Source organism: Strix uralensis, chromosome 26 (assembly GCF_047716275.1).
Source record: "Strix uralensis isolate ZFMK-TIS-50842 chromosome 26, bStrUra1, whole genome shotgun sequence".
Classification (NCBI taxonomy): Eukaryota; Metazoa; Chordata; class Aves; order Strigiformes; family Strigidae; genus Strix; species Strix uralensis.
The window spans coordinates 1,698,247-1,722,598 of record NC_133997.1 but is presented as its reverse complement, the minus strand read 5'-3'; the positions used below and the strand labels follow the sequence as shown (position 1 = coordinate 1,722,598).

The 24,352-nt window shown below is 44.7% G+C and overlaps 2 protein-coding genes across 9 annotated transcripts in view; both read left to right on the top strand.

Moving 5' to 3' along the window:
- Window positions 1–7,272, top strand: part of NCAM1 (neural cell adhesion molecule 1) — a 143,232-nt gene extending 135,960 nt beyond the window's left edge. For 2 of the 4 annotated variants that reach the window (XM_074851227.1, XM_074851226.1), the window contains 2 exons: window positions 1,544–2,329; window positions 5,074–7,272. In XM_074851227.1, coding sequence (XP_074707328.1) covers window positions 1,544–2,329; window positions 5,074–5,194 — 907 coding nt within the window. In that variant the 3' untranslated portion in view covers window positions 5,195–7,272. The remainder of the gene's footprint in view (window positions 1–1,543; window positions 2,330–5,073) is intronic. The other 2 variants (XM_074851231.1, XM_074851228.1) reach the window with 1 other exon arrangement.
- Window positions 7,273–15,374: 8,102 nt separating this feature from the next.
- Window positions 15,375–24,352, top strand: part of TTC12 (tetratricopeptide repeat domain 12) — a 19,504-nt gene continuing 10,526 nt past the window's right edge. For 3 of the 5 annotated variants that reach the window (XM_074894878.1, XM_074894879.1, XM_074894877.1), the window contains exons 1-11: window positions 15,375–15,515; window positions 16,054–16,205; window positions 16,803–16,833; window positions 17,375–17,452; window positions 17,940–18,061; window positions 18,889–18,948; window positions 19,917–19,988; window positions 21,596–21,656; window positions 21,939–22,127; window positions 22,708–22,777; window positions 23,922–24,010. In XM_074894878.1, coding sequence (XP_074750979.1) covers window positions 15,446–15,515; window positions 16,054–16,205; window positions 16,803–16,833; window positions 17,375–17,452; window positions 17,940–18,061; window positions 18,889–18,948; window positions 19,917–19,988; window positions 21,596–21,656; window positions 21,939–22,127; window positions 22,708–22,777; window positions 23,922–24,010 — 994 coding nt within the window. In that variant the 5' untranslated portion in view covers window positions 15,375–15,445. The remainder of the gene's footprint in view (window positions 15,516–16,053; window positions 16,206–16,802; window positions 16,834–17,374; window positions 17,453–17,939; window positions 18,062–18,888; window positions 18,949–19,916; window positions 19,989–21,595; window positions 21,657–21,938; window positions 22,128–22,707; window positions 22,778–23,921; window positions 24,011–24,352) is intronic. The other 2 variants (XM_074894880.1, XM_074894881.1) reach the window with 2 other exon arrangements.

The following is a 24,352-nucleotide window of genomic DNA, read 5'->3' as shown; positions in this document are numbered from 1 at the left end:
ACCTGTCCAGGTTCACTGCAAAGGATCCAGAGCAAAAGCAGCCCCCAGCCAGCCCCGACTCCTGCTTGAGCTCTGCCCTAGCAATGCTGTGCGAGTGCTTGAAGGCCCCATGGTGAAAGCAGTCCTCTCTACTGATAGCAGCAGAGTAGCTACACTCTGGATGCTGTGGGAGGCATGGCAAGTCTGATTACTGAGAGCTACCTACGAGCTTAGTTTATATCAGAGAACTTGTTTGGGGCCTGAGTCTGTGAGTCCATGTTAGCTGGGATTGGCAAGGTTTAAGTATTGCCCACTATCTACATTAAGCTCTTCCCTAGGCTGCTGCAGCTCCAGTGAGTACTCTCTGAGTACTTCTCCATAGCTTCTGGAGTAGCAATGGGAGAAATTCACTTCAGGAAGGTGCTGAAATGCTGGTTAACATTTGGGTCAGGTTTGTTGGGATTGATGGCAGAAGCTGGGTTCCTTTTCCTTCAGCAGAGTCATCACAGTGGTGAGGCTCTTCCACCCACATACTGCTCACCTCCTTTGGTTAGGTTAGCAGTGGGGCCCACTGGTAAAATGGCTCTGCTGGAAGTCTCTGGAGGGCGAGAGGAAAAAGTCCACGCGCAGCACTGAAATGCAGATGCGCAGCAGTGAGGAATAGCTGGGATTTATATTGTCTTGATTTTCTCGGCTAGTCTTACCAGAGTTTTAACTCAATTATCCTCCTCTGTGAAGGTTTTTGCTCTGTTAATAAGTCTGGGGTGGTGTTCTCAGGCACACGGGCTCTCATGGAATAAACCACTTGTTTTTCCAGCCTCGCATCCGCGTAGTTGTTAAGGCAACCAGTGCTGCATCATGGCTGCTAAAGCGTTGTTGCACTGTCAGACATTGTCCTAAAGCAAACCTTATTCCAGCTAACACAACAGGCTGGAAGCTGATCAAAAGGGCAGAAAACTTCACCTCAAAGCTGCATGTATGTATGTGTATGTACATATATATATATGCATTATACGTGTGTGTGAGAAAACTAATTATATTCTGTGTGGTTTGATGAAGGCCTTAGACCTGCCGGCAAAAGGACAGGGCCAAGATTGAGGGACTGGATTCGGGGGTCCCACACTGGGACCTTGTTGCGTGGTGACAGATGGCACAGGGCTGCAAGCTCAGGGAACTGGTAGAAAGCTTCCTTGTGAGGGCTTGGAAGAGGCCGAGAGGAAAGTTAGGCTAAAAGACAAGAGTCTCTGCAAGTTGATGGGGTTACACTTGGCCAAATCTGCCTGAAAAGCCATTCCTGAAGGTCACGTCCTCTTTGCTCTCTTTCTCCTCCTAGTTATTCTTCAGTCATCCTAGCCAGCCCTTGCCACCCTTTGCACATTTGACCTCTGAAGGGTTTCTGCTCCTCCTAGTATCTCTTCATGTTCTGTGTGTGTTGTAACCACATGCCATGCTGCTGCTGCGCCACCCACTTGCCTTCTCACTCTTACGCTCTGTTCCCCTTTCCCTGCTGTCATTTACGGGCTTCATTGTCTCTATTTCTCTTCTACTCCTGTCCTCTTCACAGGCACCCTGCCGATACCGCAGCTACTGTTGAGGACATGCTGCCTTCTGTAACTACGGGCACCACTAACTCTGACACTATCACTGAAACCTTTGCCACTGCTCAGAACAGCCCCACCAGCGAGACCACTACGCTGACCTCCAGTATTGCCCTGCCAGCCACGGCCATTCCTGACTCAAACTCCATGTCGCCTGGCCAGGCTACTCCAGCCAAAGGGGCAGCCACCTCAGTCTCTTCACCACCACCACCCTCCTCCACCCCCAAAGTGGCCCCCCTGGTTGATCTCAGCGATACCCCAAGCTCTACTCCAGCTACTAATAATTTGTCTTCAAGTGTCCTGTCCAACCAAGGTGCAGTGCTCAGCCCCAGCGCTGTTGCTAACGTGGCCGAGACCTCCAAAGTAGCAGCTGGTAACAAGCCAGCTGCCCCAAGCCCTGCAAACCTCACTAGCCCTCCAGCTCCATCAGAGCCCAAGCAGGAGGTCTCAAGCACCAAGAGCCCAGAAAAGGAAGCTGGGCAGCCCAGTACAGTGAAGAGCCCAACAGAGACAACCAAGAACCCAAGCAATCTGAAGAGCGAGGCTGCTTCAGGCAGCATCACAAACCCCTCCCAGAATGAGGACTTTAAAATGGACGAAGGGACCTTCAAGACACCAGACATTGATCTTGCAAAGGATGTTTTTGCAGCTCTTGGCACTTCTACTCCTGCCAGTGTGGCTAGCGGGCAAGCTCGTGAGCTTGCTTCTTCCACCGCAGACAGCTCTGTACCTGCTGCACCTGCAAAGACCGAGTATGGCTGTCTTTAATCTTCTGTTGGTTGTGTGCTATGTCTCTTGTGCACTGGTGCTTGTGCTGTGTTCTTGTTGTGTGTTCTCTTAACTAATCTCATTGTTTCCCTAGCAAACTAACTCACCTGTGAACCAACTAAAGAGGGCTTGGCTTTAAAGGTCCAGGAGGAAAGCAGGAGTAGGCTGTGCCAGGGAAGCAGAGAAAAGACAAACCCAGGACTTTGTCATAAATGTGTTATTCTGTAGACTTTTATGCAGCTTTGTCTATCATAGGTTATTCTTTCATGAGAGAAATCAGAAGCAGTTCAGTTTGGGGCAAAGGAGGCGCTGAGTTCCTGCAGTTCAGTGAGCGTAGCCACCCAAATTCAATTGCCCAACAGATCAGTGGAGCCCTTCAGAACTTATTTCAGTTTAAGGCGGGGCAGAAACTACTGCCGTGTGCAACTGTAAAAGCATGGTACCTCTGGATTTGTCCCTAAACTGGCAAAAGGATAAGACAATGTGAAGCTGTCTGAGAGAGGGGGAGCAGTCACAGCACAGTTGCGTCAGGATAACTTGGCAGTGTGTTGTCATGGTGTATTAGAGATGAGTCTCCACCCACCGTACCGGATCTCCTCTTTACGCAGCTGATTTATTCAGAGGGCACCAGCATGCCCTTAGGCAGGACAACCCTAGGGTCCTTTAGAGCCTTACGCCACCTGGACAGGAGCCACTTTCCTCAGCTGAGATGAGTGTGCACCTTGTTTGGCAGGAGACACTGTAACTGGAGAGTGCAAACAACACGAAGTCCTCATCTAGGTAACTGGGGGGAGAGTCCCCAGCTGTTGTTCAGATGTTGGACAAGAACACTCTTGCTGTGTCGGTTTGGATGGCAGTTGCTGACAGAGCCATGAGCACAGAAGCCTGGAAAATGCTGGCAGAAAATGGATAAGCCACCCTTGAGGGGACAAGTACCTAAGGTCCCTGTTCCTTTTGGCTTCCTATTTGGACACCATGTGTTGATGGAGGCAAGATGAAATAGGAGGAGTATCTCGTCTTCCCTGTCTGTGTTTTATCATGAGAAAGAGTCCTGAAAAGGCAGCTCAAATTTGTTGTGGGAGCAGCTCCCAAAAGCAAAAGTTCAGGCTGCATCTTTAGCCTTTGCGAAGGAAAGTTTATTGAGGACACTGGGCTCTGCACTGTCAGCTAGATTGCTGCCAAGAACATAACTAGCTGTTCTAGAGCGAGGTTTACAGCTTGGTCATATAAATCTATACTATAGCAACCACGCTGGAGACATACCCTAAGTCACAGCTTTGGTTAGAACTTTTTCCATCCTCACATCTCCAGGAAAATTACCTCATTCTGGAAGCTTTGTATTTATTCCAAAATAAAGCATTGGCCTTGATCATCGGCTTTGACACTGTGGTTGCAATGTGTATTAGCGCTCACAGAAGAGCAGCCAGACACTGTAGGACCAAGAACGAGGCTCTTTTCCAGATCTGAGTGAAAACCCATGCTGTTTTACTGTAGTATTCAGGTTCCTTTACATCTTACAGCTCTGGTCTCCCTACCTCTCTGCTGTGCTCCTGCCCTCCCCTAAGTCAGGAGACGTTTCTGCCACTGCACTGCCCTGTGGAGGCATCCGGCCCTTCCTGGAAAGCCTGGGTGGCACAGCAGATGCTCTAGGGTTGGAGGGAGCCAGGCAGTCTTGATGAGCGCAGCTGAGCCGCTCCTGAGCCGAGAAATCCATGTTCACTTCAGTTCACTGCACCCAAAGCCACTGCCCTGGGTGCTGGGTGCTACAGAGAGACAAACAGAACAGAGAATTGTGATCTGGTACGGAGCTGAAAGGAGGTAGGAAATGGTTTGCCCACAGTAAGGAAACATTTCAACTGAACTGATGCAACTTGGTCTGTGTCACATAAATGAATTCTTGGTATGGTGGAATGCAGAGCTGTGTTCTTTCTGCTGAGCCAGCCACCTCCTTCTGCCTGTGCTGCTCATCTGCTTCCCTTGGTGCAAACCAGTGTTTTAACCATGGGCTGAGATTCATCTCACCAGCTCATCAGGGTGAATTAAGATTGCAGTCATCTCAGACTAACTTTGGGGAATGGGCACTTCTTCAGGGAGGCCACCAGATATGCCCTGGCACTTTTCATGACTATGAAGAGGGCATTGGACAAGCAGGCTTCTCTGACTCTTCAGCGAAGTGCCAAAAGACAGCCTGATGAACCCGAGCTTTAGCCTGTGAGGATGTCGACCTCTCTTACGCTTCTGAAAATGTGTTTGACAAAATCCACTTCTGTGTTTCCTTTCCTGCAACATACTGGGGAATTCTGGGACTGACTTCCTGTAGGGAAAAAGATTTTCTGCTAAAGTGGCAGTCTGTTTTAATAGGACATTTGGGTGACATAAATGAGGGATGGTAAAATCATATTCCTTTGCAACTGTGAGTTTTCCCTTTTGCTCCTTTTCGCATACCACAACACGCCTTGTGCTTCTGCTGCAGCCTGAGACTTCATCCTACTAGTGTGTTAACTGAGGGCAGGAGGAAAATCAAAAGCCATTTCACTAGAGCTGACTGAAGCTGGGGCAGGGGGGGAGTTTGGTTTTACTTATTTCTGCATCTGGAAATGCTCATTCTGCTCTAGCGAGGCAACAGATTTGCTTGTTTCCAGAAACATATTCTTTCCTTATCACTAATTCAGCACCAGACAGTATTTCTCTGCCTCTAAACTGTGCCATTTTGCTGATTCTTCTTCAGGAAAATCCCAGTAGAAGACAAATCTGAAGTGCAAGCAACGGAAACTAAGACACCTCCGGCAGAAGTCAAGACGGTCCCCAATGAAGCCACACAAACAAATGAAAATGAGAGCAAAGCATGATCAGCGACAGATGAAAGCAAATGACAGAACAACTTCACCCAAGCATTTAAAACACAAAACACATCTCATTCCTCTAGTGTCTGTTGCCTTTTTTTAAAAAAACAAACAAAACAGAAAATGCATAAATGGGGGGAGGGGGGGAATCTCTCTTTTTCTTTTCTTCTCTTTTTTTTTTTTTTTAAGATTTCTAGAAAGGTTCTATTTGTTGTGCACTTGCTTTTAAAAAGTAATACATTTTAAAAACAGGGTTAAACCCATAACCAAATCAGGGCTTAGCTGACCCTGTGTATATTCAAATAAGCAAAATAGCAAATACCATTTGCAGTGTGGTTAGGAAGCTCAAAATCAACTAGTCCTAGACACACACAAAAAAAAAAAAAAAAGACAAAAAAAAAAAAAGACCCTGTTCTTTCCTTCATTAGTATAGCAGATATAACCACTGTACTACTTGGTACAGCTGGTACTTAATGAACAAAGTCCACAATTTATTTTTATACTTTTCAGTCGAGTTTGAAATATGTAAAGCCTCATAAATAAGTTATAATTTCTGTTCACCTTGTATTTGTTCAGTATGCAAAGTGTCTCAAGCTCTTTGTGACTGAATTCTGTTCTCCACGTTAGACATTTATTTGGGTTTTATTATTACCTTTTTTTAGGAAGAATGCCAAAATTGCAGCGTCGGGGATATATTTCAATTTGCAGTATTCAGACTCTACATTTCTTTAAATTTTATGTTAATTTTTGCCAACTTTTGTTCTTTCCAGTGTTTACAATTGACAAATATTTTTTTTAACTTTTGTTGTGTTTAAATGTATGTGTAAAATAGCTGCCTTTTTTTTTTTTTTAAGTAAATACAGTCTATAGATACTAGGTTAGCAGCATGCTTGCTTTGCAAAGGGAGACATTTTAAAACATGGATGTTTACAGTAGTTGTTTCCCCTTTATCTTTTCTTAATTATTGTTGTTATTATTATTGTTATTATTATTATTATTATTATTTCTTACTGGAGTAAGAAGAAAAGTAATGCTGGGTTTTGGTTTGGGTTTTTTTGGGGGGGAGGGGGGGGTATTCAAACCACTTGTCACCAATCAGGGTCTTTACCCAGCAATCCACACAAACATACGCTTAACTTGGAATGAGAAGATTGCTGGTGAGAGTCCTTCTATACTTAAATTTACTAAGAGTTTAAGTCCCTTGCTGGACCTGGGCCTGACTGCATAAGAGAAATATCACCTCTGCTTTTTTAGGACATTCTCCCCTTTCCTTCAGCCCTCCCGGAGCTTTGAGAAGCAGAAGGGAGATTGTACAGTTAGGGCTGGTCTGGTCTCATCTTAGATGTTTGACTACATCAATTCCTCCTTAGTGTGTCAGTAAATACCGTTTCCTTTGACCCTAGAAAGCTGATTTAAAAGCAAAGACTTTTTGCACAAGGGTGCACAAGGGTGCTTGGCAGCAAGACCCCTCCTGCAAAGCCAGCTCTGTCAGCAGTTGGACTAGTTGATCGTTGTAGGTCCCTTCCAACTGAACTGTTCTGTTCTATCACATGTGTATTGAGTCATCCATCTACGCTCTGCAGAATCAAAACCATGAAATCAAGAGCAAGTGCTTGGAAATCAATGCCAAGACTCCCAGTGATTTCACTTGTCTTGGCATCGTGTCTTTTAACAGTTGGAAAAGGGGCTGATGTAGCACGTGGATTATCACTATGGAGCAGGGAGCTTATCGATGGCATTTATCATCGGGAGTCATGGAGTAACACTGAGATTTTGGGGTGAAAAGAAAGGAAGCTTGAGCAGAAGGAAGGCAGAGGTATATAGGGGAAGACCAGCCCATTGTATAGAGATGTTCCTTCTGTTGGGGTTTTGTTTTTTTCTCTTTTTTTTTCTTTTGTTTTCTTTTTTATTCTACTTTAGATCTGCAAGCTTGTGCACTGTGGGTGCGTGACTATTTTAGTGTGAAACGTGTTTTTGTCATAGTATTGAAATAAAAGCTTCAACATAGTTTGGATGTGGAAGGTGTAGCGATAGTTCAGATTTGAAAAAAATTATTCAGGAAAAAAAAAAAAAAAAGAGAACAACTCTTACAAGGAACAGAAGCCTTTAAATGAAGAATCAAACCGAGCTGACTATGGCATCCATTCCGTTGCGCTAAGGTGATGAACAGAAGGATGATGGAGGGTGGGTAGACTGCAGTTCGGCTCAGGTAAATTGAGCCACTTTTATCAGTGTATTCTTCTAAGTCTGCAGTCTTTTACAGTAGCGTCACATAATTTCAAACTGTGAAAATTAATGGTCTTGTCATTTGCTAAGTGTGGGGGTTTTTGCATTTTTTCCTTAGCTCCTGGGATAAAAATGGAGGATGACTGGATATGCAGGCATAGACACTCAGGCAATACCCATCCTGAGCAGGGTATCGGGGCAGGATGGGTCCTCGCTTCAAAGCCTCGTGTCAAACTCTCAGCCCTTGCATGACCCATCCCAGCAGTGTCTGTACGACTGTGGGGAAGTTTGGCCCATGGCCCCTAGGATTTTTCTCCTAAGAAATCAATCCATAAAATGCAGCACAAAAAGCCACTATGATCTGTCTATGGTTGAGGAGAGTCCTTGGGGCAGCAGAGGACTAGTGGGTAGGCAGTGTGTACCTCCCTTCCCGTGGGTGACCACAACAATTTGTTCCTCGTTTCTGCGAAGTTTTTAACTGCTTTTGTCATCTGTATGTTACACCTCCGAAGCTGTAACCCACTGAGAGCTGAGCAGCTGGTAGGAAACAAGTGCTGCACCATGCTAATGACCAGAAATGGGTCCAGTGACACTGGTCCACACCTGTCGGGTGAAAATCATGGCAGCTATCACCTGGATTGGCATTTCTGTCAGAAAAGGTGACCAGCTCAAAGCCTGATCCAACACCCAGCGGCATCATTAGAAAGTCCCCTTGTTGACTGCAGTGGGTTTGTGTCGAGGTCGATGGACTGAGCACCGTTCCAAGGCAGAAGTGAACCCTGTGATTGCCTGAACACTGGGAGTGTCCATCCAACTCCTTTTTAATGCCCTCGTGACACCTCCCAATACTTGTAGATTAACTCTGGAGAGTGGTTTTATACTCGCCCTTAATGAAGAATAATTTGTTTTAATTTAGAAGTACCCCATTTCCAAGATAGCTTAGGCTTCATTGCTTTTATTTAAACCGTTGAAGAGGGACCAACCTGATGCCGTTTACGCTGTATATGTTTATATATGTATCCATGCCATACATATATATCTATATGGCAATGCAGACTGATCAGCTTCTAGTTGTGGAGTGATTACATTTCATGCTGCACCATACGTAAAGATGGTAAGATAATAGTGCATCCAGTTGTTCGGCTTTTAGAGTGGAGTTTTATTTTCACACTTTTCTATGGAGCCTTCAAACCCCAGATTTTCACACTAGGCTGTTTTGATAGTTGTTCTCAGACCCTCCATTGACATCCTTACCCAGCATTCCCTACTTTTGGGGACCTTCTATCTTGTTAAAAAAACAAAAAAACAAAAAATCTTTTTACCAAGTGAAACATCGATTCCACCTTTATTCCCATTCTCACTGGTGTAAATACTGATACTAACTGAGGATTTTGACTTTGCATTCTGTCAGAATACTGTGTTCAAATAAAAGTTACAAAAAAAGCTCACGCCTACAGTCTGCCCTTCTTTAGATGCTCTGCTAGGTCCTGTGTACAGACATGGATTCCCAGGGCTGTATTTGCACATGAGCTTAACATGGAGTGAGCAGTCCCATTGCGCCATGAGTTAAGCATCTGTCTGAGGCTCTGGGCTGTAGACAAGCGTAGCGGTTAGTGAAGCAGTCGTGCTGCGTGGGTCAGGCTGGCACATCTCTCAACAGCAGCAGTGGGCTACTTAGCAAACTTTGGATGTGCAGAAAGCACGTGGTTCCACCATGTATTTTTAAAGTTTGTTTCTCTGTCCCACTGTAGGTAATTTCCTTGAGTTAACTAACTCACAAACACAGTTTCATGTCTACTGTGAATCAGGGACAGCTGCATTTTCTCATGGGAAAGCGCTCCTCCCTTCACTGGCTATGAAAGTTTTGTGTGCACACAAGTGTTGGCTTTAAAAGGTGTCCTTAACCCATCCTGAATTGGGTGCCTGAACTCGATTAACGTGGTATGAATCTAACGAAATTTAATTCTGTCTTAACCATTGATCTCCCAGGACACGGAAGGAGAAATGAGAGCTCTAATACGCAGCAATACTTGGGTGCCAGAATTGTTCATGGAAAAAGAAGTGGTAAATGTACTGAGCTAAAGTTATCCCAAGAGAATACACTTCTCCTTTCTGCTTCCTCTCCAGTGACTTCCCTCTGTTCTTGACTGCTGTTTACACTGGGGTTTGCAGTAAGACAGTATTTCAGCAAAGCTGCTGTGATCGGCCCCGTATGTCCTTGGGACTGCTGCTTTAGAAGAGGAGTCCCAAGGAAAAGGGACAGGAAAAATGCACGGGAAACAATCCCACCTTCTTGGGGGCTTCTTTCATCAGGTGTCTGTCACTGCAGAATTCCTTTTGAATTCATGTTCCGGATTCATGCTCTTAGCTCCTTTATAGCTGTCATTTTTATTTCATCGGAATTCCTGACTTCCCTCTCCTGACTCTTTCTTTTACACAGTTTGAGGAGTTTTCCCAGCCTGCTTTGTTCTTGATAAGAGTTTCTCATCCCAGCCAGTGGCATCCAGAGGGCAAAATGGTTCTGTATTCAGGTACCAATTTCTGCTGGGCTGTACAGCATGCTTGCAATACCGCGTTTTTTACAAGAACCCATCGTGAACAACAGAGAGTAGGCAGATGTGGTGCAATGGCAGTACCTGACCCCGTGCATGCGCACGGGCAATTGTATCCTACAGCTTCCTTCTGCAGGAGAGTTGGAAAATCAGGAGATGCTCTTGAAATAGTGTATTTCTTTTTTGTGTCTTTTTTCTTTCTCTTTTTTTCTAAAATTTTAGCTAAAAACTGCCAAAATGCCAAATTTTAATTTTTCTACTCTGGGGTTGCAGGGAGTTTTCTGTTTACTTTTTCTTATCGCCACAAATTCAGGCAAAGTAGACTTTATTTTCACGCAAAAGTTTCCATTTAGCTGAAAAAGAGCTTTCTTCTCACTGCCTAACCATCTGAGCAAAAAAATTTCAACTCCTCTCAAGTCAAGAAACCTTAATTGCTAAAAGTCACTTCTGCTGCTTCAAGGGAAGCCTCTGAGGTTGTCTTTTTCTGTGTTCCTGGCTTTAGCAGCTGCTTCCTGAATTACCCCAACGTCACCTCTGCTTAATGCCTGGTGGACGGACTCTGCTCCCTGCTGTTTGGCTTGTTTCCTGCTGTAGCATCTTAATAAACCGTGAGCAGCTCAGGTAGTCTTTCCTCTTCTCTCCGAGATTAATAGATGGGCCTGGAGCACTTGGCCTGATTTACTGTTGCTGCAGAGCACATGCCCATGTGTGAAGAGTGATGAGTTTTCTCTCTCTGGAGTCGGGGTTGTGTTCAATGGCAAACAGAACTGAAAAATTCTTTACTAGATCTTTGTATTTCTTCAGCCATTCATCAATCTTCAGACCTGCCTGTGTTGGTAATTTTAACTTGTCTCTCCCTCTGTTGAGGCCATGGCACCCAACTGTCAGTGTCAGCTTGGCTGAGTGTATCTCCTTTTACTGCAGGCTGGGCTGAAAAGTGTGTCAGGACTGGGGGGGGAAAGCTTAAGGGAGGTGGCCAGAGATCTGCTGCAAAGTTTCTTCTTTCTCTCATCTCTTCTAGACATTCTAGTTAGCTGCCTTGTCCTCAGCTATAAATATATGAATATACATGCACGTGCTTTCAGGGCATCATTTTAAGTGCTTCTGTACTGAACTGTATCAAAATATTTAGAGTCCTGAACACCATTTCAGTAAAGGTGGCTCTCCCCGCCACACATTTGCCAATCAAGCTCTCTACTGCTTGTTGAAAACTGGCAGGGAAATGCTGCACCTAGCCCAGCCTCCCAGAGCTCCCCGCAGGGACTGTGCCCCACAGCCACGCTCTCTGCAAGGGACTAGCAGATCCTGCAGTGGAGCGGAGTTGAGAATTTCATTTCATTTGCTAGAATGAAATCTCTGCCTGGCTGCTAAACGAATTCGAACTCTTATTTTCCACAGCTGCATTATTAGCTTCATCCTGCCCACAGAGGCTCAGGTCCTGCAGGCTTCTCTTCGCGTTTCTTTGGCTCGCTGGTGCAGCTCATGTTCACCTCAGTTTGCTGGGAGCTCCTCACACACCAGAGGCCCTACAGCACCACAGCACAGCACAGCACAGTGTCTGCCGGCTACTTTATAGGAGCGTGTGACCAGCACTGGGAGAGAGCAGTGGCTTTCCATGCAGTGCTAGCAAATGATGCCCCTTTCATCTGTTGCCCTCCTGCAGAGCCTAATGAACAGGAGAAGAAAACAATGGCTCTGATGGCAGAACGAAATGCAACTGCTTGTATGGAGAGAGAAGGAGAAGCTGAATGGGAGGAACAAAAGTGAAGACCATTTTGATGCAGGGGACTGGGAGTAAAGGCAGGATCTGCCTACAGACGTGCTGCATCTTTAAGCTGAAAGGCTTTGCTCTCCAGGCCCTTGGGCCAGTGGGGTATCCCAGAGCCAAGAAAGGAGAGTGCAAAGCTGGCAGCGTGAGTGCACAGGAGCTGCAGCAGCCAGTCCTCCTGATGTGAGGGGAGGGACTGCAGCAATAGCGCTTGCTCAGTTTTCCACCCATCTGGAGGGAGTTGATCTGTGCAGATTCATAGCCGTCGGAGAACCTTTCTGACTGTCCTTCCCTCGTCTCCATCAGCCTCTCACGGGGCCATTGTGGGAGAGGCAGGAACCGAGTCAGTCTCCCTCCACCAGTGCATAGGGCTGGATGCTGCTGCTTTCATGCAGCACCCATGGGACAAAAGAGAGAGGCAAGCTAAGCAAGACAGACTGCCCTACCTCTGCTGGCTGCAAATCTGCAACTCCAAATCAGTCTTTTAATGAACCGACAAGCCGAGCTCTTTGTACTGTGTGTTGTTCACTTACACCAGTTTTTATTCTCTTAGACTTTAAGTGTGGCTTTATTCCCCAGATTTTCTTGGATAACAAATAAAAGCTAGACTGCTGAACACCCTAGTGACATAGGTGTTGCCTCGTGGGTATTTTTTAATTGGGCACCAGGGACACTGAAATTGAAACAGCTTCATTGGAGGGAAAAAAAAAATCCAGCTTTGGGATGGAGGTTTACATGAGCAAGAGCGGAGCTGACTTGCAGTGAGAGAAGGGAGCTCTTTTGTTTTGGTGCATGAGGGAAGGGGAAAGCGATCTTCTGGCAGTTCCTGCAGCAAAGGGGCTGGAAAGGACAGGAGATCCTTGCTGCCTGCGGAGTCAGGCTGCTCAGCGCCTTGTTGTCACACACAGCCCAGGCGAGCACTTCTCTTCCTGGGTAGCGTGGTGGGACATTGAAGAGTAGGCAGATGAACGTAGCTGCGGTTTGTAAATTCACAGTGAGATTTCTAATTTCACGCCCAGCAGACACCACAGTGGCCTGCCCTTCTTGGTATCCCACACCTTAGGCAACGTTGCCACTTTCAGGAGACTTGCCAGGTCACCTCTCTCTCTGTTTCTCTCCTGAGATGGCTGGGTTAAAATGTGTCTGGAATTAAAATACCCTGGCAGTGCAGCAGGGACTCAGTGATGCTCTGAGTTCCTTTGGTGGCTGACAGCTTCCATTAACTGCCACCTCCAATCTTCTGTCTCTGGAGACAGGGCCCTAGAGCGTCTCCTGAGAGTGGTGACAAGGACCCATCTGGCTATTAGAGCCATGGATGCGTGTGTGCATGTCCTGATGGGGACATGCTTTGTGTGAAGTGCTAGTGTGAGGGGAAGCTGGATGCAGAGACTGCGCTGAGCCACAAGCCTGACACATCCCAGCAGGGATACATGGTGTAAAGGAGGGGTAGGAGTCTGTTACAAGGGCAGCTGGCCCTCAGAGCCTTACAAAACTGAGAGACATGTCTCTGCGCCATTGCATGTGCTGCTGGAGATCAGCCATGCCCTGTGTTTCCTTTCCCGTGGCTTCATCCACCCGGACAGATCACGCATCCACAGCACACCTGGGTGGGTAGCTCGGATCTGGCAGCCCATGCAGTGCACAAGCCTGGCTGGCAGGAGCACAGAGGCTGATTTGGGGACACAGGCAGCAAAGCAGGAAAAGGCCTGAAACCACAGCTTTGCTCCCAGCTGGCCAGCTGCTTTTTGTGCTGGAGGATGGTGCCACCCGCTGGCTGTCTCACTGGTGACAGGCTGCATGTCCCACCCGGGGAAGGGCTGTGCTGGCTCGAGGGAGTCCTGGGCACCAAAACCCCCCAGACCCTGCAAACTACTGGCGTGAGCACCCTCCCAGGAGCACTCTTCCTTGTCTGATGGCACAGAGGATACAGAAATCGTCGCTGTCGAGTGGCCATTTCTTAGACGCTGCTGAGACCCTCTGATCCCATTAACTGGGAGGGAAGAACTACCTGTTTTGAATAAGGGTTTAACCCTCAGCCAACTCCAGTCTTTCTCCTTCCCACTCAAAAACTGAGAAAGCCCCACTCTTTAAAGAGTATCTTAAAAAAAAAAATCCAAATCTGGTATAAAATTGAGAGCAATGGGTGGTAGAGGGTCTTGGTTGTGGATGAGTGCTCATGTTTCTTCAGGATCCGTCTCCCAGTTGGCATGTCTGCTAAACTTTGCTTCAGCTTATCTTTCTATTAACTGAAGAAGTCCATTTCAGTGATTTTTTGCTTATGCTATCCCATTCCAGTCCCCTGTGTATGAACCAAAGATGACTTCGGGCATTAAAGTCATCAGGCAAAAAGGATCTTAAATGCTCCTTGGAGAAATGACATGCCTGTGCCTCTGCTGATATGCTCCCTGCTGTTAGCTGCCAGCAGGGCAGCTTGCCTCCTCACTCTGCCAAATCAAACCCAGATGTGTGTTTTGATAAAACAACACACAGGAGGGAGCGGCAGCAGGAGACCTCACTTCTGGTTTGCATACATTGAGACTGCAAGGCAAAGGCTGGCCTGTTTAGCAGAGGGAACAGGAGCATATTCAGCTCAGCGATCGGTGAAACATTTCTCCAAGATTTCAAGCCAGAAAGTAAGCGAGGAAGGCCAGGATGAAGATAGTGGCTCTCTACCTGCTCTGGACTAGGAGCCTCTCTGCTGTGCTGTAGATATCTCGGCATGGCTCACCTGGAAGGCCTTTGATAAAGGGGCCCTCTGTAGCCCCTGTCAGGCCAGCCATCCTGCTGCAGTACAAATAAAAGCACTACTTGCCATCAAAGCGATTTCATCTAGGAGCAAGGGGAAGAAGTCACCTGCTTAATGCTCTCAAATACATTGCAAATATAAAAGCATGCTTTTTTCCCCATAGTAGCATAGCTCTACGAGAGCATTCCCAAGAAATCTGCAGAAGGAGGTAGGAACACACTTTCTGCAGGTCTGCCTTTACCTCGTGCTGAGCATTTGCCTATTACCCGTGCTCAGTCAGTAAAGCGTGACGCTACATGACACATTCAGGTGCTTAATTTCAACACCGGCACTTACATAGCCCAAGCTGCTGCATGAGGGCGAGCGGGGTCTGTGGGTAAGCCCGGCCCTGCACGTCCCAGCAGGCCCTGCTGCCCAGCCCCGCTCCTCGCTGGGGCCACCACGCCTTGGCGGGGACCAACCTTCTCCGGGCTGCAAAGCGAGGGACCACGCGAGCGGGATCTCGCACAGCATCGCTGCGCCGGGCCAGGAGAGGGACCCCTCGCCGCACCCTGCGAGGCGAGGGAGGCTCGGCGGGCACGGCCGGACCAGCGGGGGCCGCGGGCGGGCTCAGCTTCCATCGGCGGCCGTGGCTGTTCCTGCCCCTCACGATGCCCTAGGTTATGCGTGAGGAAGCCCAGACACAGGCGGGGAGGAAACCAGCAGCCGGCTGTGCCGCGGGAACCGGAGCTGGGACCGGCCGCGCTGAGGAGGCCGCGAGCTCCAACCGCGCCGCCCAGCACCTGCGGGCTGGCCGCGAAATGGCGGCCGGCGCGGCCCCGCCCCGTCGCTTGCGTGGCCACGCCCCCGCGCGCACCTCCCGCTGACGCTGCGTCAGAGCGCGGTGGGCGGGGCGTGGTCCCCACGGCAACGGCGGCGTCGCTGCGCATCTTCCCGCCCAGCCGGCCGGTCTGGGCCCCCCCGCCATGGCCGTGATGGCCGGCGAGGAGCAAGAGCAGGATTTCCAGCGGTTCCTCCGCCGTGTGGACGAGATCAGTAAGCGTGCTGCGGGCCGGCCGTGCCGCAGGGCCGGGACGGATCAGAGGCGGAGCCCCGGGCCGGGTGTGGGGGGGGCGCTGTCCGCGGGGAGGCGGCGGGAGCCGGAGGAGGTCGGACATGGCCGTTTTCTTCAGATAGGGGCTGAAAGAAAAGGGGAGTGGGTAAAAGGAAGGCATAAAAGGAATGGGAAAGAGGAAAATTTCCGCCCCCCTTTCGCGTTCCGAGTTTGTTTTATTGTGAAGCCTCCCTTAGGAGCTCGGGTGCCGTGAGGCTTTGCAGGTGCCAAGAGTTGCTTTCTAAACCTAGGAACTTTTTTAACGTAGAAGCTGTAGGTAGCTTTTGGACGTGAGATGAAGTTGTGTTTGTAAATGTTTCCATTTATAAAGGCCATCCTGGTCACCAGTGCCTTCAAAAGTGTATGTTGTCAGAGGCACAACTGAACTCCTGGTCCCTTCAGGATCACTGGAGTTGTGTGTGTGTGTGTGTGTGTGTGTGTGTGTGTATATATGAGGGATTTTTTTCATCCCCTTTTTAGCCAATTTAGTGCAAGGCTTGAACTCCCCAGACCCAGCTGTAAAGGAAAAAATCATTGCTGAAACAGAGAAAAGGCTCCACGATCAAGAAACTAGCAAGGAGGAAGAAACAAAGACTATAGTGAACAGAACGGTCATCAACACGCAAGCTTCTGTAAGGGGGGTTTTCTCTTTGAAGTTAAAACTGTATGCAGTTTAGGTCTTTTAAATAACACTACTTCACATTCCTTGCCCAGGAGAAAAAAAATTTGAACAATACTTACAAGTGCATTCTCAATGTGACTTTATTTTTTCCACTAGTTATCTTACTGGGAGGGACTTGATGTCATGTTGTCTTTGTCTTAAGATTGCTAATAACACAGAATACTTCTGTTGGATTTATCCAAGTTGGGTGCAAGCACTGAGGTGCCATACGTTGTACCTTTTACCTGTTCTTCAGGAACTTGAGCAAAACTAGTTGAAGATGCAGAGCCCTGTCATTAATTTCATTAGGCTTTGATTCCTGCAGTAGGGTTTGAATTTTGATGACTTGCCTCATTAAAGATACAAATGGAAGCTTTCCAATAATGTCAAAAATTACTAAGTCCTCACCCTCCTTTGTTTAAGTATCAATTTGATATTCCCCGTGTGCATCAATCTGGATATTTCAGACTCCCTGTAGCTTTGAACAACTTAACCAAGTGTTCCTTTGCTGGGTTTTACTAAAATGTCTGTATGTGTACATGCACGTGCTGTGTTTCTCTTTTTTTAGGACATGGCAAATGCAGAGGCAGTGAATGCAGGTAGGACAGTGCTCCCTCTAGTATTTAGCATCTCTTCAATCCCTTTTAGCAGAGCTGGAGTAAGGATTGCTGTTACTTCACACAAGACCTAATTCCACTCCTGCCAAAGTCAAAGCTAACTTTTCTAGTGACTTGAATCAAAATTCAGTCAAATCTAGGAACACACTCAAGGATCTTACCAGGATGGCTGTATTTGTTCATAGGTTTGTTGGTGTAGCTTGTTATCATATTCTGGCCTCTCAACTACAAAGTTAGTATTCTGAATTTAAAAGGAAACAAGTTTATCTCTAGAGATGAGACACTTCGAGGCAAGTATGCAGTCCTGAGCGGTAGCACGGTCTTTGTGTGTACTAGCTTGTCATTCATGTTCCAGCTTAATTACTGAAATGTCCCCTTAACATAAATGTCCCCTCTAATGTAGAGAAATGACTCAGAAAAACCTTAGGAATTACTTTTTTCTCATTTGTAGGTTAATTTTAATGAAGCTTGCTTTTTTTTTTTTTTTTTAAACTAAAATACCACCAACTCTCCTGGCTCAAAGATGACTTTCTGGCAATTTTGGAAAAGGATGCGAAAGAAAGAGCTAAACGAAGGAAGAGAAATGAACACTTAGCAAATGGTAATTGCTAAAGGCTTTTCTAGCTAATACCTTCAGAAACTGCTTAGCAGGAACTAGACTGATTTAAGAGGCTATTGAACTACGCTGCTACTGCCATTCTTATGCACACTGAAACAGTGCTTTGGTTATCTGAGACCAACGATCTTGTCCAGAGCATCGATTAGCTGGATGTAACAGGGTTATGTCTTCTCTGTACTATCCTCTTTATGATAAGGGTTTCGGATGGAGGGAGGGAGTTTGAGTATTTCAGAGCTGGGCTGGGCAAAGACAACCGCTCAGTTTTCTCTCTGAAAGAGGAATGGGGATCTTGTGCACTGAATAGCTCAGAAGTCCCTTGCAAATGGTTAATTAAGGCAGCTGCGGTGGAGCTGGACTGGAATTTTGATGATTGTTACAAGAGGAGAATATGGCCTCTGTTTCCTCAGTCACCATTTGGGGAAATAAAACCTACGTGTATTATTTTGAATACATATCTGTTGTTTTGCAGCTCTGAAAGAGAAGGGAAATGATGCCTTCAGGAAAGGAGACTATGACATAGCTATTCAGAGATACACTGAAGGTCTGGAAAAACTGAAAGATAAGCAGGAACTTTACACAAACAGAGCGCAGGTCAGCATGTGGAAATGAGCTACCACTATACTGCTTTTAGTGTTACTTTGCCAGGATAGAACCCAAAAAGATTGTTCTGTTATCTAAGTGAATTTCGTAAAAGTGAATGTATTTGGCATTACAGAGGCTTAAAAAAGGGAGCAAACAATTTTTCCTGGCCACCCTCCACTACCAGGAATTAATGAGTTCTGCTTTGCTGCCATATTATCAACAATAAATTTTTACTGTGGCTAGAAGCTAACAGCAAGACAGTGCAGACTGAAGGTTTTAATCTTTTTACAAACTGAATGAAAGAGTTGCAGAAGAAGATCATTAGAGGTGTACATTCTTCCTTCGATCAATGTGTCTGAATCCCTCGGAAGCTCTAGTTCTGCTGTGACTAGTCCTTCCTGAGGGAGTGTTCATGTCTCCTCCCTCTCGAATATGGCACAGGTGAACCCCTGCTCCTCCAGAATAAGGGGAAAAAAATCATTCTAGTTCACAGTTTTATTTAAATGCACTGATTTTATTATTTTTTTTTTAGGGGCCACTTCTGTAACTGTAGAATGTTAACATTTGCTTTGCCATTTGCTTTGCATTCTCTACTTGCCTTGTTATAATCCATATGTATGTATTGAATTTTTAGTAAATTTATTCTAAATTACAATCTCCAAGGAGATGGAAGACAAGTTAAGAAACAACTGGTAATTATCTTGCAAAATCAATGGCTAGGCCAATCAGCAGTCTAATTTTATTTTTTATAACTAGCTAATGTTTGTCCAATGGTTGGTGGAAGTTGTTTGACGTATTCTAATTATTCTGCCTGGACTGTACTGGTTTTATTTCAGGCCTACCTGAAGATGCATGAGTATGAAAAAGCCATTGGTGACTGTGAGTGGGCATTAAAGGTAACTTCAGGATTCTGTCTTTTATGATCAGGTCAGGTGCTCCTGGAAGGCGGATTTGAGTGTAACATGATATAGAGACAACTTGCTAATGGAAATGAAAGAATGTGGTAGAGTTGCACAGATTTCTGCATCCTGAGCTAACTTGAACAGTATAAAGCAGTTAATACTTCAGTGTTGCCTGTGTGCAGAAGCTTTTCTAGCTCTTAAGAGCTTTTAATTTAAAAGTTTAAGTGATAATAAGCTATTAATTGCACACATTGGCACAAAATATCTTGCCCATGCTTCTAAAAAGGGAAAAGGGACTTCTTAAGCTCACAAAGATCAGATCTGGTGGGAAAGATAAAGATTATATAAAATGTCAAAGAGCTGAAATCCAAATTCAGTAACACATCAGTGATGCCCATGACTACAACACAATTAACAGATTATTAATAATGTTGGCAGCCTTATTACAAGAAATCAATATTTTTGACACATAATTGAACTGGAAAAGATCACCTGATCTATTAGTGTTGAGCTAGATGCTTTCTCTTTTTTTTTTGTGCACAGCTAATGAAAATTAGTGCTTATTTCATTTCTGGCATAACTAATCAAAAGGCATATGGAAATTCTGTTGTTATAGAAGTTCTGCGATTATAGACTTGCTGCAGGCCTTAACATTACCTAATTGCATGAGAATCTGCTTGTATTGCCTGAAGTGCAGTTTTCTGGGAAGGGTATTAGCACCAGCTGCTTTCCACCTTTAACCAGCCCCAAAGCCAATGTTCCTTGCATAGGGAAGGAAAGTTGGTACCTGGAGGTAACAATTTAGCATTCAAGCTTTAGGTGCCTCTAGTAGATGGTATGACTACCCTCTTCTGTGCTTACAGTTACTTTGGGCAGTTGTAACTATTAATCGCAAGGCTGGAAGAAATATTAAAAGGTTAAAATTTCTAAAGACATAATTAATGATTTCTTTTTTAACGCAGTGCAATGAAAAATGTATTAAAGCCTATTTTCTAATGGGGAAAGCTCACCTGGCACTTAAGCACTACGGTGAGGTAAGTTGAGTAAATCTTGTGGCGCCGGGACCATGTTTTGTTCAGCTTTTGACGTGATATTGTGAGTGAGAGACATTTGTGATCTTAAGAACTGGAAAATATGAAAACATGAAAATATGTTGAGCCTTTACACTTGAGAGAAATTTTCTGTGCTTTGCAAAGACTAATAATACTAAAATCAAGTCTCCTTTCCACATCTTAGTAAAATAGCCTGTATCCTTTACTTTGGTACACACAAAATGTAGGAGGACACTTCTGTGTGTCAATTTGCAGTCTAATCAACCTCAAAAGAATAAAGACATTTTCTGTTGAGCATACATGGTTTATCTGGTGGGAATTTGTCACCTCTTGGCTGTCAGACACCAAGACAGCAAGCTTTACTCTGGTGCTGTGATGCTTGAGTCTAGACTGGGTGAGTGTTTGGGGAGTCTGCAAGGATTGTGTATATGCTCAGAGAATCCCATGTTTGGCACTTCAGGAGAAGGGCTTCAAGACCGATATTAGCAATATGTGCTCAGGGAGGTGGTAGTGCTGGAAGTGCCACATTTCAGCTCGGATAAGGATCAGAATGAAGGAGCGTCCTTGTCAGGCACTGCAGACTCTCGTGATTGCAGTCTACTAGCATTGACTACATTTCCCCCAAAGAGACAATTAAGTAAAACGTATTTCACTTTTTTATCCTAAATTGCTCTGTGCAGTGGGCGTTATTAAACTGTTGTTGCATATAACTAAGAAATGATTGCACGTCACCTGTGGATGAGAAAAATCTCTACATATTTCAAATTAAGTGAACTGTAAGATGAAAGATGCTAGTGAGTGATACCATTTTTTTCCAAGATCCTAGTGAAATGAATGTCAAGCAAAAGATTTAATTCATGTGTGAAAACCTAATGGAAGCATATATACTGTTAAAATAATGGAACATCCTATTAACAAATACATAAGCTTGAGATAAAGATATTTTAGTGCAACCCTGACCCTTCATCTTCAGAAATAATAAAGAGCCTGAAAAGGAGAGCAGGCAAGCTCAAAAGTATTTCTGATCCTGTCAGAAACTACTTCCCTAGAAATAACTGTAGAGCGTGGGCAATACAAGCCTACATCAAATTCCACCTCGAGGGGTTCTTGGCAGCTTGATCTCTGAAGAAGGTTCTTCCTTGCTGCAAGCTTGGTGATCAGGTTAATTCTGAGCATTTGCTCACGATGCACAAAATGCACAAAGAGAAGATAAAGATACAGGATGCACATGTCTGATCCCTGCTGATAGTTACAGTTCCTGCAGTTTTAATGGGATACCTCATTTTCTGTTTTCTCACTGGAACTTTGCTTTTTTGTTCCTGCTAGTATGTTCCTAGGTTTGTATTTGAAATTTTCCTTCTAATTTGAAATAGCAGGCAGATGTAGGGACTAATATTCAAAATGTTCAACTTACACTTTTAATTATGAAAGTTTTGACTTGTGTGTCTCTGAAAATTTCATTTTTCACACTTAAATACTGTGGCCCAAGACCTGTTGAGCTCAAACAGGATGATTGTGACTAGGATATTATTTCTATCACCTTCCCATTTTTATCTTAAATTAAGAGCCTGTTTCTTTTCTCTGTTAAGTCCAAGCAGTGTTATGAGAAGATCTTACAAATTGATCCCCAAAAAGAAAGCCTATTTGAAGGTAAGAAATAGAAATTTTTACACTGTCGTCCCTTGTTTTCTGGTCAGGGTGGAACTTAATCGAAACCACTGTTCTGCTCTTCAGAACTTTTGATGGAGTCTCTTCATGCAGCTTTTGTTTCTGATTGTTTCTTCTTTAAGCTCTGTTTCACTCACCAGAGCTGTGAGTCATCTCTGTGTAGAAGGTAGTGCTGTCATTGTCATGGAGTCAACTTCATTTTTTTACTTGAAACTTGACCATATCAAAACATTTAACTGTCATGTTTTTCTTTTGATTTCCAAGATTGCATGAAGGAGGTAAACTTGGAGGAAAAAAGAATGAAAGACGAAGAGAGAGCAATGAAGGAAGTTCAGTCTGGAAAGCTTGCGGCTCTGTCCATAAAAGAACTGCTGCAGAAACTTGATAGGCCTGACCAGAATATCCTCTACTATACAGGAGGGATCAGACTTTTGACAGGAGCCGTGAAAGATTGTAAGTATTTGATGCAAAGGTGGTTGATCATGGGAGTTGTAATCCAAGTAGATGAATACAAGCGGAGTAGTTTTTAAAGGAACAAGAAAAACTATTCCTATATTTAAAATGTGAAATCAGCAATGTTTGATATTTCAAAATTGATGGCCAGTAGATATTTACATATATTTTTTACATCCAGACTGATGTTGTAGCTGAGCTGTTAAAACTTCTTATGGATTTGGGTCTCTTAAGAGCTGTTTCATTTGTTTAGAGATATTTGTAATTCTGTGTTAAAGCATATTGATTTGCAAAGCCAGTCTCATGTTTCGGCCTTCCTAAAGAGCCTTTAACATGAAGTCAAGTGTTCTTTACAGCACCAGGCATGAATTAGAGCGGTCTTCAGCATCAAAGCTGCTTCTACTTCAAGTATCATTCTTGGCGTTTTTCCCCTCTTTTAATGATGTTCTTTCCCCAAAGCTGTTGATCCAGTGACCTTTTCTTTTAACACTGTGTTATAGAAGAGCAGGAGTCTGCCTTCACGATGATACATCAGCCAGATGGATCATAGAGCTGATTTGTTTATCTCTACATTTTTCAGGCACTGAGCAAACTTTATTTAGAACAAACAATGGATTCAGTATCCTCAACGACAACAAGGTTGTAAGACGGTAAGAGCTCTCCAAAGGAAAACAGTAGGGTGTTACAGCATGAGGAAATGAAAAGATTGTTTTCAAGAAACACAATCACCTCTTGAAATGCAGATGAAATGATCAAAAGATAATGTAGTAACAGATTTTAATGTCTGAATGGACTGACTTATATCTGACTCTTACACAAACAGTGCTCTCTTAGATGCAGTGAACAGATTTCATGAATTTCTGCTTCTGTCTCCTATTTCTGTACAGTTATCCTATCTCTCATGGTGAGAGCAGGTTTGTAAAAAAAACTTAATATAAAAGAACATCTGAAAGCACTTAGTTGCTTTAAGTATACCTGGCTAGACTCCCTGGTCCTATTAATTGCTCTTAGTAAATATTTGGCCATGTAGCTCCTTAATGTAAACTGTGAAACTCTCTAATCCTATAATCAAGGAAGAGGATCATCTCTGGGGACCTGTGTCTTGTGCTGCTGTATTTTCTTGGCTGCTGTTATATTGTGTTTCCATAATCAAGAAACAAATCTGACTAATACTTGTCTGTATTGCTTTATAAACTTTGTCTTTGGATGGATCTCCTATTTGAATGTATATCTGAGTCAGGGTCAGATAGATAATGGAAACAAGACATGCAAAAGATGCTATTTGAAAATTCTGCACAACAAAGTTTGTCCAGAACAGCATGATCTGGTTGAACAGGGCAGGAGAGCTATTCTTTAAGGATGTCAGCTGGGACTGCAGCACAGAGACTTCTTTCGGGCCCATCAGTATTTTGGATGTTGGCTATAAACAGGCTTGGGAGGTGAAGCACTTCCAAATTTGCACAAAATTTTTAGGCCCTGGCTGTTCACAACTATCTCAGTGCAGAACTGAATTTATCACCTGTTTTGTGCTGTGTAGTGCTTGTATAGGGTCTGTGTGCATTGAGCGAGGAGTAGAGCTAGTAGATCATAAATCTGGTCTCAGAGGAGGTCCTCTGGAAAACAAGTCTGATAGTCCTAAAAATGTTTAACCGCTAAGCTGGGTTTAGAGCTTATAAGATGAAGTGTTCATGTGGCAGACCCTCATCTCTGTGGTGCCTGCTGATTTCCCTAGCCAAAGAGCTAATTGTTTGAGCTGTCCTCTGCTCTTTTTACAAGCTAACATTTCTAATTTAGGGGCTTCTGTGCAGAGAGAAAAAACACTGCTGAAGTGGATCTGTCTGTTTCTCTTCTCTTCCTGTGGCAAGCTGTCTGCGCTGGGAATGGTAAAACTATGTAATCAACATTAATCGTTGTTAATGTGTTGTTAATATGGTACTTACTATGTCTAAAATTGTTGTTTGGCATGAACATCACTTTCCCAGAGCACTTGGGCCTAGACCTTATTGTAAACGAAGTTTTACAAGTCAGATGCAAATGTTGGAGGCACATGGCTACCAGCAACCACGATTTTGGCAGTTCTGTGCATCATGAGATGAAATTTCAGTCTATTTCTGTGACCATTTGAAATCTACTGAAGGGGTGGAAAGTAAATTCCCTGTGATTACGGCTGCTATTAAGAGAATATCACTTGTATAATTTTGTCTTTTTTTAAGCAGTTATACCAG